The sequence below is a fragment of the Nothoprocta perdicaria genome, unplaced genomic scaffold (genome assembly GCF_003342845.1).
Source record: "Nothoprocta perdicaria isolate Ctin4 unplaced genomic scaffold, notPer1 scaffold_9, whole genome shotgun sequence".
Lineage (NCBI taxonomy): Eukaryota > Metazoa > Chordata > Aves > Tinamiformes > Tinamidae > Nothoprocta > Nothoprocta perdicaria.
Window position 1 is genome coordinate 6,047,498 of NW_020456198.1, and position 13,764 is coordinate 6,061,261.

Consider the following 13,764-nt stretch of genomic DNA (forward strand, 5'->3'; position numbering starts at 1 on the left):
AGCGGCGCGGGCGGGGCGGGCGCTTCCGGCGGCGGGCGGCGCGCGGGCGGCTCCGCTAAGAACCCATAGATTTTCTTTTTCTGCTTCAAAATAAATACAAAGGGGCGCGGGCGGGGCTGGGGCACAGCGATCCCGGGAAAACGCGGGAATCCCGGGAAAACGCGGGAATCCCGGCGATTACAGCCAGCCTGGGACACCACAACAAGCCCCGGGATTACAGCGATCCCGGGAGACCACCACAATCCCTGGGATTCTAGCGATCCTGGTGGGTTTAGGGCCATCCCGAGGGGTTACAGCCAGGGCGCTGGCTGACAGCAATCCCAGGACACCATGGCGATCCCAGGGGATCAGGGCCATCCGCGGGGACTGCTGGCGGGCCAAGGCAATCCCAGGGATTACGGCAATCCCAGCACACCACGGGAATCCTGGGAGAAGGCAGCAATCCCAGGAGATTACGGGTATTCCGGTGGAGCGCGGCATTCCCAGGAGGACCAAGGCAATGGCAGGGAACACAGCGATCCCGGTGGACTCGGGCCATCCCGGGGGGTTACAGCGACCGCGCTGTCTTACAGCGCTCCCAGGGGATCGCGGCCCCGTGGGAGCGCCGGGGCAGTCCCGGCGCTTGCAGCCCTCCCGGCGATCCCCGCGGAGCGCCGCCGGCCCACGGAGACGGGGGCTCCGCGAGAATAACTTAACCCGCCCCCGCTGGGCAGTACTGACAGGGCGCGGCGGCGCCGGGCGCGGAGCGGGCCGGAGCGAAGGGCGGCCCCGTCCCACGTGCAGACCCGCTGCAGCGCGGCGCGGCCGCCGTGCGCGCCGCTAGTCGCTCTCGCTCGAGTCACTGCTCTGCTCGCCCTGCACCTTGTTGCGGTGCTGCATGGCGCGGTGGTAGGCGATCTGCACCGACTTGCGGATGTTGGACTTGCGGCCCTCCAGCATCTTCTCCTTGTCCAGGTCCTGGTTGACGCCCAGCGGCACGAGCTTCGTGCGCGGCAGCCACTGCCTGCGGGGAGAGGGGAGCCACCTCGCCTGAGGGTTGGAGGCAGCTGCGCGCGGCGCCCGGCGGCAGCCCCGCGCCAGCCCTTACCAAGTGCGCTTGTTGTCGAAGAAGAGCACGAGGTAGAGGTGCTCGCGGGCTTCCTGAGTCATCTGCTCCCCCAGCTTCAGCACCTCCAGCGGGGGCACGGGGATGGGCACGCCGTGGTGGAACATGCCCTCGCGGGGCATCTTGGGGTCGATGATCTGCGGGAGGAGCAGGTCGCGGGGCTGAGCGCCGAGGCGCCGCGCAGAGCTCGGCTGCGCGCCCAGCCCCTGCCCCGGGGATGTGTTTTCCACACCGCGTCACCCTCAGGTTCCCTCCAAGGGTAAGGGTAATGAGCCCTTCAGGAGACAGAAAACCGCGCCCGGTAACTCTGCCCCGCGCGGGCCTGGTGCCCAGGTAGGGTGTTGGCGACGCGCTGGCAGCCCGGGCCTGCACCGTTCCTCTGGGCACGGCGGCAGGAAAAGAGCCAAGGATTAAAGGATTACGCACAGACACCCGCCACCAAGGTGTCCCATGGGTGTCGCGGCACCACAGAGCACCCCTGCGTACGTCCCGTTGCCACAAGTAGCAGCGAGTGCCTCCAGGTTAGAAACAAAGGAAAAAGGCGCCTTCCCTGCTGGGCACAGAGCGGTTACTTTGTCCAACTCCTGCCCCACTCACCAGGGCTCAAATAAACAACAAATCCCACAAATCGGCAGGGCTGCTGAGGAGGGAGAAGGGCTGGATTCATCAGGGATGTCTGTCCCACTCCAGCTCCCCTTTCCCTGGGGCTGGCAGCACGATGCCAGGCTGCAGTTTCCCAGCCCACCAGGCTGGGGTTTTGCAGCGGGGCAGCCCCTCGCAGTGGGAAGGGGCCGGGCCACGGTCCCTCCCTGCACTCACCAGCGCTGGGTACGACGGGTACCCCCGGCACTTGGCCCACACGAGATCCAAGGCGTCCAGAGAGGAATCCTCGTCCTCCGAGAGCCACCCTGCGCCACGACCAATGCCCTTCCTCACCACTGCGCGGGGAAAGAGAGCGGAGGGCATCAGCTGGGTCCCTTGCTGGGGACAACCGGAGCTGTGCTGCGCCAGGAAGGCCAAGATACTCACTGCCGTGCCCCACACCTCGGCCAGTGCCAACCGAGTAGGATTCGTTCTCCGTGCCCGACGTGTCCTCGCTGCTGTCCTCGGGGAAGTTCACACGGGAGAAGGAGGGTTTCCCTCTGCCCTGTTTCGAGGGCGTTGTGCTGAAAGGAGAGCGAGAGCAGAGCAGTTGGAAGAGTTGCATGAAGCTTCCAGAGCTGTTTTCCCGAGGACAATCCCAGGGGCCCTCAGGCTCCTGAGGAGAGCCCCATAAGCTCAGGAGCTCCAGCCACAACCGCCAGCACCATGAAGGGCAGCAGCCCATGGGGAAGGAGCCACACACAGAAGCACAGCCAGGCCTTGCAGCCTACAGGCACTATGTTGTCCCCCTCGGCCTGCAGGAGGCTGAAACAATCACAGAATCACAGAATGGGTGAGGCTGGAAGGGACACAGAGATCATCCAGTCCAAGCCCAGCTCCAGCAGGGACACCCAGAGCACAGGGCACAAGGAGGGAGGTCCCATCAAACACCTCCTCGCACAGCAGCTCAAGGCTGTGAGGTGCCCCCGGGCAACCTAAGCAGCACCCCGTGAGCGTGGCCAGGCCGGACACGGTACCTGGTGCGGTCGGAGGCAGCGCTGCTACTGCTGCTGCTGCTGGACTCCGAGTCGGAGCTGCTCCGAGGGAGGTTACAGTCATTCCGGTAAACCAGGAAGCTCTTCTTCACTGGCTGGTTCCCGCTGCTGAAACCGTTGGCTGGCAGGTCTGCAAAACAAAGCAGCAGCAGCGCGGCGGTGTGACGGCACAGAAGGTGCCACCCGCTCCTCGGGGGCTGCGGGGGCTGCACTCACCCATGGGCGCATCTTCGGCGGATTTATCGCTGTCGCTGTCCGAGCTGGAGCTGGGCCGCGGGCTTCGCCCCCGCTTGCGCTGCCGCTGGGAGGAGCCCATTATGGGGAGCTGCGGGGGCCCGATGGGGCTGTTCCCGTGCCCGGGAGGTATCTGGCTGTCCCGATTCTTCGGGGGGCGGCCTGGGCGCTTGGGGGGTCCTGCCGTTTTAGGGTTCTTCTTGGAGAAGAGCACGGAGGTTCTCCTGCCAACTTCATGTGCTGGGGTGGAAGAAGAGTTGGGACCGAGACCTGAAAAATAAAAAGAAGGCATCAGCCGTGCTCCAGAGGACTTGCCAAGCAGTGCCAGGAAAAGCAGTTCCCTTTCTCAGGAGCTGCTTCTTGCAAGATTCCAATCCTGAGCTTTGTCTCGCTCGCCCTCGGGCTCGGACCAGCAAGCCTGCAGAGAGCAAAACCTACAGCGGGAGCCTAGCACACATGGGGACATCAAAGAATCCCCCACCAGCCACGCAGATGCCCTCAAACACATCAAACTCATTGAAAAAGAAGTGAGGAAAGAAGGACAAGCAGAAGTAGCCTTCCCCATAAGGTGTTGAAACAGGCAGCAGCCAACAATCTCCACTGCAGCCTCGGAAGACAGCAATGCCAAGCACTGCTTGCAGAAAAGCCTGCTTTCCCAGTGCTCAGGGGGACAGGTCCGCAATGCAAGGTGACAAAGCCCCAGGAAGACCTCGCTGCTCTGCCCGGGGATGTGTGCTTTGCTGTGCCCTCCATGTAGCCCAGCTCCACATCTCCTTCCCGCAGCACACGGGAGCAGGCACCCGGGGAGCTCCGGGCTGGTCAGCACCCAGCTCCCAGCTCCGAGTGGGTGTTTGGAGCTTGGCAGTCAATAGTTCCAGCCCTGCTGCAGCTCTCTCCTGTGGCCCATGCTGCTCCCCGGCAGGACGGGACAACCCGGGCAGCTCGGAGAGCCTGTGAATGTCTCTAGAGAAACGAGGCAGAGGGGCAGATCTGGGCAGGGGCTGCCATCAGGAAACAACGCGTCTCACACCTCACGTGGCACAGCTGGGATTTTCATGGCAAAACACTGAGTTTCTGGGATGACACCCAGCTCCTCGGGCACAGGCGAGACAAGCTCAAGAGCAGGAGGGCTGACCACAGCTGCAAACGCACGGAGCGGCCGGCACACGCAGCAAACGGCCTCCTCCGGCAGCTCCCCCAGCCCTGGCACACACGGCCCACTGCAACTACGCAGCAGGCTGCCCTCCTCAGCTCCCCTCAGCACAAAGCAGCACGGGGAGCCAAAGGTTTCCCACTCCGCAGGAGCTTCAGGCCACCCACTGCTACGGAATGCGATATGAGAGCCAAACAATTTCCACGTGGGAACGGGAGACAGGGGACTTCCTCCAGAGAGGCCGTTTGCCCTGCTGCTGGGAGCTGCTAGGAGCCAGATGTGTGCACGGAGCCCACACGGCCCTCAGGTCTCGGGGGGACCCATCAGGGCAGCCCCACCAGCCCGTCCCGGGGGCTGAACTCCCCCCGGACCCCCAGGAAGCAGCAGCATCGTGGAGCGCCCGGTACCTTTGCCAGTCTCCTGGCTGCTGCTCTCCTCGGCAGCACTGTCCGTCTGCAGGTCCTTCTCGCAGGGGTTGTGCGACTGCAGCACGCCCCGGGCAGAGGAGCCGTGTCTCTCCGGCCCGTCTCGGCCCAGGTCCCGCGGGTGGGCCAGTTTCCGCCGCAGGACTGTGATCTCCTTCTTGATCATCTTGGCCCGGCGGGAGCGCCCTATGCTCTGCTTCCCAGCATTAACCTCGTCCAGCCGCTCCAGCAAGATCTTCAGCTGCTCCTCCAAGGGCAGGTGCTTCTGATTCTCCGAGAGCAGCAGCCGCACATCTTCTGGGGGCACAAAGAGGAGCAGATGGATGAAAGACATCGGGAACTCTTTGGAGATCCTTAACATGAAAGGGAAGGGGGCAATACAGGTTCCCTTCAGGAGGGAAATAGTTTCCATGGCTCCAGGCACCTGAAATCAGGGCAAATTACACCAAAGAGGTGCAGGAGGAGCTCTGTGGGAAGCAAGGCAAGACTGCTGGGGAAGTCAGGCTCAGCAACAGCATGGAAAATACCCAATTCCATGCCAAATGGATCAAGAAAGAGGTTTTTAACAGGAAATGTCAGCAAGAGTCAAAGCACTGCTGAAGCAAGAGCGAGCAGGGAAAAGGGAGATCCACTGTCTGAGTCCCTGGGTCCATTGCTGGCCATTTCTATCCTGGAGCAGAGAGAGGGCCCCTCTCCTACAAATTATTCCTGGTTAGTGCTCCCCTCTACCCAGGAGGGTAACTGTGTAGCATCAAGATGATGGGACCCGTGTGTACCTGGCTAGCAAGGCGCCCACCTGCTTGGGGAACGGGCACACGTGGTCCAGGTATCAGACCGAACTTGCCCCCAGGAAGCCGCAGGAACAGACCTCCCGGTGCCCTGCTGCAGAGGCTGGAGCTCTAAGCAGCCCTGGTACCCCAGGACAGGTGACAAGTACCCACCGTCCTCCACATCTTGGACCTGAGCCTCTTCCACAGTTACACAGTGTGGGAAGTGCATGCCTGTCTCAAAGTCAATGCCCATCTTCTCGGCCTGCCGGCGAGCCTGCCGCAGAACGGCGCCTCCCTGCTCCCGCAGACGAACGGCGGCCCGGTAGAAGATTGTGTCTTTGGCATTGTATTTCAAGCAGTTGTTGATGATCAGGTTAAAATCCTCCTCAAAGTCGTCAAAATTCAGATAGCGATAGGCTTCCAGATTCTGCTTCATTGTCTGAAAGTCCATCGGCTTCTTGATGTGATCCAAGTAGTCTGGGACCTGCACAAGAGAAGAGCCAGAGCTAAGAGCCCAGGAGCTGCCCATTAGCACTACCTGCTCCAAGAAAACAGTTGTTAGAGGAATCAGGAATTTTGCTCCCTGGGGTTCTGCCCAAACACACATCTGGAAATGCCATCTGCTTTTGGCAGCCAGAGGGCTGGTAATGCCCGAGGATTAGAGTCCATGTGCCGCACTCAACCCGCTGGCAGCACATCCACACAAGTCTGCAGGGCACACGCCAGCATTCCGCCCTCCTTTCTGTCAGCAGCTGGAATCCAGAACACAACCTGGGATTCCCGCAAGGGAGGAAGCTGCAAGCACAAATCCCTGGGGAGAGGGTGAGTGCAGACAAGTAAAACAGAACTGTCAGGGTGGCAGCAACGGCTACAGGCCGGGACCTTGCAGCCTTCCTGCCCTGCTCAGTGGAGACACCTCAGTGTCAACCTGCTCCCAGAGCTGGGCAGAGCCAGGGGTCCCTTCTCCCACCTTCCTGTGTGGGGAAGTGATGACATTCTCAGAAATTCCTTGCCCCAGCAGCTTTGAACCTGAGGTCAAGCCCATCTCTTGTGCTTGATCTGTCACCTAGCAAAGGCACTCTCCGGGGGGACAGTTAAGAACGTGCCACTTGCCAAGCCCCCAAGTGCCGGCATTCTCCCTTTCCCAAGCGGGATTCCCAACCTCTCACAGACACCAGGGAATTGCCAACAACACGCTCAGAAAAGGAGATCAAACCCTGCGCTCCCGGCCAGCAGCAGCTGCCAGCGCCAGCTCAGCCATCCTGTGAGCAGGACCAGGACGTCCTTTGCCAGCCAGCTCACAAGTCCACCCTCGTGTGAGCACCCCGGGACGAGCACCCGGCACCGGGCTGCCCGCTGGCTTCCCAGGTGCGTTCCGGGAGCGGAGACCACCACGGAGAGCCCTTGGCATGAGCAAGGGACAGATGTGAGTGAAGTAGAAATCTGGGGGAGGGGGTTCTTACTTCGTAGATTTCTGTTACCTCAGACAGAGGGACCGGCTCGCTGAAGATGTTGCCCGTGTCTTTTTCCTGCAGCTGCTCGAGCGTCTTGCGGAGGAGGATGAGGAAGGGGGTCAGCTGCATTTCCAGTGCCACCTGCTGCACTTTGATCTGAAAGAGAGGAACAGAGGGTGGCTGAGCCCCCGGTCTGGCCAAACATGAGGCAGGGTTGATCCCCAGGGTGCAGGCGGGGAGGACAACGAAACGTTTCCCAGCTGTGCGCGGGGCGCCCTCCTCGCACGAGGGCTGCATGCAGGGGCCGTGGAGGGCTGGGACGTGGCCCAGCGCGCGCGCCGCCGCCGGCCTGCAGAGCTGCAATCCCGGCTCCAGCTTCCACACCAGCCTTGCGCAGCAGCCACCCTTGCTCAGCGCCACCGGGGCAGGGCACAGCACAACCGGGGCACCCTGGTGCACACCCTGCAGCCTACGGGAGCGGGGATCAACCAGCACAGCAAGGGGCCCATGCTCAGGCCCGCCCCGGCAGCTCCCCAAAATGGGGCAGACAATCGTTACCGTCTCTCTCTTGAGCTTCTCCCGCTTGCGTATCAGCTCCACCAGCAAGCGCGCGCGCTCGAGGTCATGGCGGAGGCGCTGCCATGACTTCAGCTGCTCCTTCAGGGCCCAGTTCTTATCCTCAGTGTCTCTCTGCAGGAACATCAGAGACCGTGAGCTCACAGGAGAAGTGTTCCCACCTCCACTTTCCTGGCTCTGCGCTGGGGCTCTTCCCTGGCACAGGGATGCTGCCTGTCTGACCCACTGTTCCTTTGCTGGGAGCTAAGTGAGTGACGGGCACACAGGGACCCACAGAAACAGTCCAACCTCTGGCCAGAGCTGAGCACTTGCTCTTGGATCACCAAGGCCTTTGGAAGCCCAAAGGGGGACACTGTGAGGCTCTGGAAATGCTCTTCCTAACATGACCCAGGACGTGCAGCTGCCAAAGAGTGCAGAGCAACAATGTCGGTGTCTGTGCAGCTGCTCAGAGCTCTGGTGAGGAGCAGCAGCGCAAAGGGAAGACAACTCTGGGTACTCTCAGTTCTGGAAGTACCCAGAAAGTTCTGGAAGTTCTGGGAAAAGCATTTTATTTTGCTGCTGTAGACAAAAAATGAGCAGGAACAGTTTCAGCTCTTTTCCAGTAAATTAAAAAGAGAAGGAGCAGGGCAGAGAAACCTCTGCCACAGTCTTCAAAAGGCTCAGTCAGAAAAAAAAAAAAAAAAAAGACTTGGAGCACTCCACTGGAGAGCCAGAATAAAAATCTTCCTCTCTGGCACTAGAGCCTTCACATCTGTAAGGCGCTGACTAAAGGCTGAGACACGCACAGGGCTGGAAGCAGCACCCACACATAGTGCTCCCGCAGGGGCTTCAGAAAATGGGAGCAAGGCCTTGCTTTCTTCCAGACAGTGCTCCTGGAAACCACTGGGCATCCCTCTTAGCACCCTGTCACACGCTGGCCTCAAGTTAGGCCCGTTTCTGATAGCTTTGCCATAGCCGCCAGCTAGATGTGGGAAAGCGGAAGGAGCCGACTTCTGTGCTGCAGCACAGCAGGGCAGGATTCCCTCTCCGTGGCAGGCTGCCAAAGGCGTCACTATCTGGCAAATCCCCGACTGCTGGGAGCGGTGGGGAAAGTGAAGCAGCAAAAGCAGGCAGCTGGGGCTGCCCTTTCCTCACCGGGGAGGCTGAGCTCGTCGCAGGCCCCTTTCTGAGCCCGCAGGCCCCACATGCAGCGAAGGCTCTGAGCCCAAGGCTCCGGGGATGCAAGAAGCACACAAGGACACCCGGGAGGCCCCTCAGCGTCCCCAAAAGCAGCCCTTACCTGATCACAGTTCCTCTGTGACTGCAAGTGTGTCTGCAGGCGCCGCAGCAGAGGGACACCGTTGCGGGACTGCCTTTTCAGAGTCCAGTAGCTGTGTAGTCTCTGCATGAACTGGCTCTTCCTCTGGATAGTTAAGCGGTTTGTAATCTTACTGAGCCTGAAGAAGGGAGAGGAACCACAAAGACAATTAACAAAACAAGGCAGCCTGCTGCAAGGAAAGCCCTGATGTAGCAGCTGAGGCCTTGGGGAGTAGCTGAGAAGCTCCTCAGACTGAGGGCCCCCTTTTGTGTGGCAGCAAGTTGCACAGAGAGCCAAGCTACACAGGGCAGCAGCACTACAGAGAAAGCCACAAAGAAGGACATCAGGAAACATTCAGTCTTGCCCCGCTGAAACTGTCTTTTCCTCTCTATCTCCTGCAAGCTGCTCAAGCAAAAGCCTGGGAATGGGAGTGTAACACAGGGGGGATCTCAGCTGGACCTTTCAGTACCTCCCCAAAGGTGCTGAAACTCATGAAAAACCATCCTTACAGACCCAAAACACAACAAAAGGAGTTTTCTTAGTCTATACTGTGGCAAAAAGCCTCATCAGACTGCGATAACCCCTTCCATCAGTGTTGCAAAGAGATGCCTTGCTGCTGGTGAGGAGTTGGATGTACAAACCCCCTGTATCTCCACATTTTGCAAGGTCAGATCTTCCCATGTGATAACCCAACCTGCATCACTCACAGCTGACAAGGCCGGAGAGAGCAGCCTCATTTGCCGTCTCTGGCCAGGCACAGCTCCCACAGGGAGACATTTGGCATTCTGGCCATAGCCCCTGAAGAAGAGTTAATCCCAACAGGAAGGCCTGGGGTGAGGTTAACAGCTTCGGTCTCAGTGTGGGATTCACGGCAAGCACAATAATAGCAACAAGATGGTGAAAACAGCCTGCATAGAGCACGCAAGCAGCCTGCCAGTGCCTCAAAACACGAGAAAAAGAGAGGCTTCAGCAACAGTAACTCTGAGGAGTAACATAAGGACGGGCCATGAACAAATAATGGCAAAAAGCCATCAACTCTGTAGCAGAGATCTGCCCCCGCAAGTCACCAGGACGCTGCCCACAGAGCAGAACGAGTCTCCGTGGATCCACCTGCCCTGACCCCACAGCAGCCCCGGCAGCCTCGAGGGCGGGCCGAGGACCTGCAGGAAGGTGCTGGTCCCCATCTCCGAGCGGCCACAGGGATGTCTGGGGCCTGGCAGTGCCAGGGTTTCACACGGTCACACCTTTGGCACAGCTCTCCTGCTGCTCCCATCTCACGGCACAGGAAGGAGGAGAGCTCCGTGTAACCCAACAGCGGTGATTCAGAACCCGCCAACAGCTTCTTGCACAACCCAGGCTTTGACTGCAAAATGCCTGTCCCAGCGTGACAACAAGATTTAAAGAGGGACTGAAAATACTTTTGTAAGCTGTAAATTACACCCATGCATTTTGGCAAGGGTCTTAAACGCCCCACTTCAGGATTTACGGAGTAGCTCAATGACCAGACCACAGCAACACATCCTGTGGTGAGCAGGTTATTCTCCGCCCGTAACCACAGGGTGTTTGGGCCTTCCTGGGAAGCCCTTAGGGTTGGACACGACAGAGACACGACCCATAGCAAAGCTTCAGCCCTCTTGCAGATGAGTGTCCTCACTGCCCTTATGCTGTCAAGCCAATTTCACAGAGCCACAGCGAGCAGGAGTCCTCGTCTCCCTGGAAGTCTCGTACAAGCGAGACCTCTTTGCTCCAGAGTTGGGATTCAGCCAAAAGTAACCGCCTGGTTAGTCCAGCTCCCGGGCTTGGTCAATCCCACATGGACAGACAGAGGACACTGCGCACAGAACTTCCCAGAGGTTCCACATAAAGAGTGAAAATGGGGCCCCAGACAGGAAAAAGAAAAAGCAGCATCAGAAAGAGCAGCAGCCCTCTCCCCACCCCCAGTATTTATTCCAGTGTCCGAGGTCAGCACAACAGGAAAAGAGCTCTGGGAACCCCCAGCTGCTTCCTGACGTGTCCGGCCAAGCTCATTCTCGGCCGTTAAACCAACAGCATCTACTTCCTGCACCTCTGCAAGCCCAGACATCTCCACAGGGCTGTGCAGAAGAGCAGAACTACACATCAGTGCCTCCCCACAGGGCTCCCAGGGAGAATCACGAACAATCCTGGGCAAGAACCAAGTGAAAAGCACTTGTGCAAACACACAGCATTAGTGACAACAAGATAATGTCTGTGTGCAAAATGGGATACAGGAAAGAGCGACGCTTCTCCAGAGCAAAGGGAGGGCAGCAGGTTGTACCTGTGCGGAGGGATGCAGGGAACAGAAACCACAGGGGCTGCAGCTCGTTTCTCCGCCAGGATCTTCCGTGCCTTCTTCATTTTGATTCTGGACTTGGCCTTTGCTTTCTTCACTTTCTCAGAGCTCCAGCCTTTACCGTCCTCCTCTTCCTCCTCATCTTCCTCTTCCCCTTCGCTGTGGGAGAGCGCGGGCAGCCTGCGCACGGAGCCCGGCGGCGTGTGGATGTCGCAGTAGGCGGTTTTGCGCACGCTGAAGGAGGTCCCGTTGGCTCCCGTCTCGCGGACGGGCTCCATTTTCATGTACAGACCGGCCTGCTGGGCGCAGGTCACGTGGAAAGCCGTGTAGCAGTTGGCCTTATGGCACTGGATGCAAGCCCCGGAGCCGCGCTGCTTGCAAATATAGCAGGTGAGCTTCCAGCGCGCGGGCGGGATGTGCTCGATGCTGTCTATGGGCTCCAGAAAGACCGTGTTGGCAAAGCACACCTCCGGGATCCAGAGGGCACAGACCACGTGTGCCCAGCGCCCATCGTCCGTCTGTTTGAAGGCGCCACCTTTGTTTGGGCACAGGGCACAGTCCACCGCTCGGGAGGGCGACTGCAGACACCGCCGGCAGAGCCACTGTCCCTCGGGGATGTAGGGCACCCCGTAGCACTCCTGGTGAACCGCCAGGTTGCACATGTCGCAGAAGAGGATGACGTTGCTGTTCTGACACTCGCCGTCGTTGCAGATGCAGCACACGGCGTCCTCGTCGACCAGAGCGTTCGGGTCGCCCTTGTTGTGGCTCTCGAAGTAGGACTCCTTCTCCAGCCTGTCCATCAGGTACTCAAAGATCTCCTGCGGGATGGGGCTCACGCCTTCGGTCTTCCGCCGCTCGTTCATAATGTCCAGCCAGATGTAGTCTTCCTCATCCATGTCATACTCCACCTCCTCGTCCAGCTCCTCGGCCGACTTCTCTATGTACCTGGAAGGACAGAGGAGGAAGGTGAGTAAATGACTTGGATGGGCTCAGTGCCGCTGGACCCGAACCTCCCCTTTGCTGAGGGGATATTTAAATGTCCCAGCCAATAAATCAATAAATATATACATAAATAAAACATGGGAAGAGGCAGGAATCTGCAGGACCAGGGGGTGCTGCTGTACATTGAGCAGAACAGCAGCCCTTTTGGCACAACCCAGCGAGGCGTTCAGCCCAAATAACATCCACCTAATGAGCAAGTCACAGCCCTTGGAGACTCACCAGCGCACGGCAGGAGCCAGGACGAGCCTCCAGGCAGGCAGCAGCTGCTCTGGGGACCGTGGCCTCGTTTCCGAGGTGCAGCAGTGCCAGTCCTGCGGCAAGCGAGGCACCGTGGAACGCACAGCGGTTCATTAACCGTGGCCGTGAGGGCTGCACCCTCCCCTCCTGCTCTCAGTTGTGGCTGCCGGGATGTTATTTATAGAGGAAACCACTTGAACCCCGAGTTTCCTGTTCCAGCAGCTGGTGGCAAACGGCACCCACCTTCCCATGGAATGACACTGCCCTAAACAAAATAACACTGGTGTTTTGTCCTGGAAAGTGAAGCTCACTGCTTAGGCAAGAAGGTACTTCTTGGCATGGTGACCAGGACAGCAGAGGTGGACATTACGTCAGGGTTATTTCGTGTGTCCAGCATTAATCCTCACCCAAATTACTGATTATTTGGGGCCACTTAACTTACCAAACCACACCTGGAAAATATATTAGGGAACAAAGACGCACTAAGCTTGCAAATACACAAACTCCATAGCCTTGTGCTGGGGGACTCCAGGGGAATCTCAGAGTATCTCTGAAGAACAGTGCGGAAGGCGGAGGGACACATACAATTTTTCTTATAACTCTCGCTACTTTGTATGAGCGGGGAAAGACTGTAGCAATCAAATTGCTAGCAAGGGCACAGGAAGCAAGCAGAACTCTGCAGTTATAGTTATACCCCATGGAGTTACACTCTGTACTCTGCAGTGTAGAGAGTCCTGGACACCAGGGAGCACCACTGCAGCTCCAGGAGTCTGGAGGAGCAAGGCGGCCACCTCCACGTGCCCTAGGAGAGGCCCACGGAGGACAGCGCGTACAACGAGGGGGCAATTCTGCCTGGAGGGCTGTCTGGAATGACCCCGGAGCGCCTCTCGCCCCAGCCGCCCCCCCGTACCTGTAGTAAGAGGTGGGGCGAGGGGGGGCGTCGGGGGTGTCCTGCTCCAGCTCCCGGTACACGACCTCGGGCAGCTTCGGGGTGGTGCCGGCCGAGGCGTTGTGGTGGTGGTGGTTGGAGTCCTTGCGCTTCTCCTTGTTCTTGTGCTTGCCAGCTTTGGGGGTGACGCTGGGCGCCTCCGCGTTCTCCTTGTTGCTGCCGCTCTCGGGCGCCTCCTCGGCGGCCTCCTCGTCCTCGGACACCACGTCGAGGTTGTCGAAGATGCTGATGCGGTGCACGCGCCCGTGCAGGTCCACCTCCACCATGCGCTGCGCCTGCGCGTAGGTCATCACCTCGCGGCCCGGCGACTGCGACGTCTCCGAGGGGCTGGGCGAGTGCTTGTTGGCGGCGCGGGCCTGGCGGCCCTTCTTCTTGTGCTTGCGCAGCGGCGTGTGCGGCGGCGGCGGCGGGTTCTCGTGGTCATAGTGGTACAGGTGGTACTCGATGCCGCTGTAGCTCTTGTAGATCTTGCGGCAGCTGCCCACGGGGCACTCGTAGGGCGGCTTGGTGGCGCGCAGGTTGTGGCAGAAGGTCTTCACGTCGAAGTCCACCCCCATGGCGCCTCGGCGGGGCGCGGAGGCCGCGGGCAGCGCCCGGCCCCGGCGCGGGGCCCG

At 59.5% G+C, this 13,764-nt stretch overlaps 1 protein-coding gene across 1 annotated transcript; it reads right to left on the reverse strand.

The window, feature by feature from the left end:
• Window positions 1–779: 779 nt before the first annotated feature.
• Window positions 780–13,707, reverse strand: BRPF1 (bromodomain and PHD finger containing 1). Its single transcript, XM_026052694.1, has 13 exons — window positions 13,112–13,707; window positions 10,948–11,907; window positions 8,634–8,790; window positions 7,337–7,468; window positions 6,806–6,934; window positions 5,496–5,808; window positions 4,537–4,851; window positions 2,959–3,246; window positions 2,725–2,872; window positions 2,135–2,271; window positions 1,925–2,043; window positions 1,088–1,242; window positions 780–1,003 (listed from the first exon to the last, which is right to left on the reverse strand). Exons 1-13 carry the CDS (start codon window positions 13,705–13,707, stop codon window positions 820–822), a joined length of 3,633 nt encoding a protein of 1,210 aa, XP_025908479.1. The 3' UTR covers window positions 780–819.
• Between the last annotated feature and the right edge of the window lie 57 nt (window positions 13,708–13,764).

Excerpts from the sequence above, each read along its gene's own strand:
- BRPF1 (XM_026052694.1), bottom strand. The coding sequence starts at position 13,707 with ATGGGGGTGGACTTCGACGTGAAGACCTTCTGCCACAACCTGCGCGCC. Across the intron at positions 1,243-1,924 it reads ACCCGTCGTACCCAGCGCTG|ATCATCGACCCCAAGATGCC; the intron begins GTGAGTGCAGGG and ends CTCCTCCCGCAG. Across the intron at positions 1,004-1,087 it reads TTCGACAACAAGCGCACTTG|GCAGTGGCTGCCGCGCACGA; the intron begins GTAAGGGCTGGC and ends CTCTCCCCGCAG.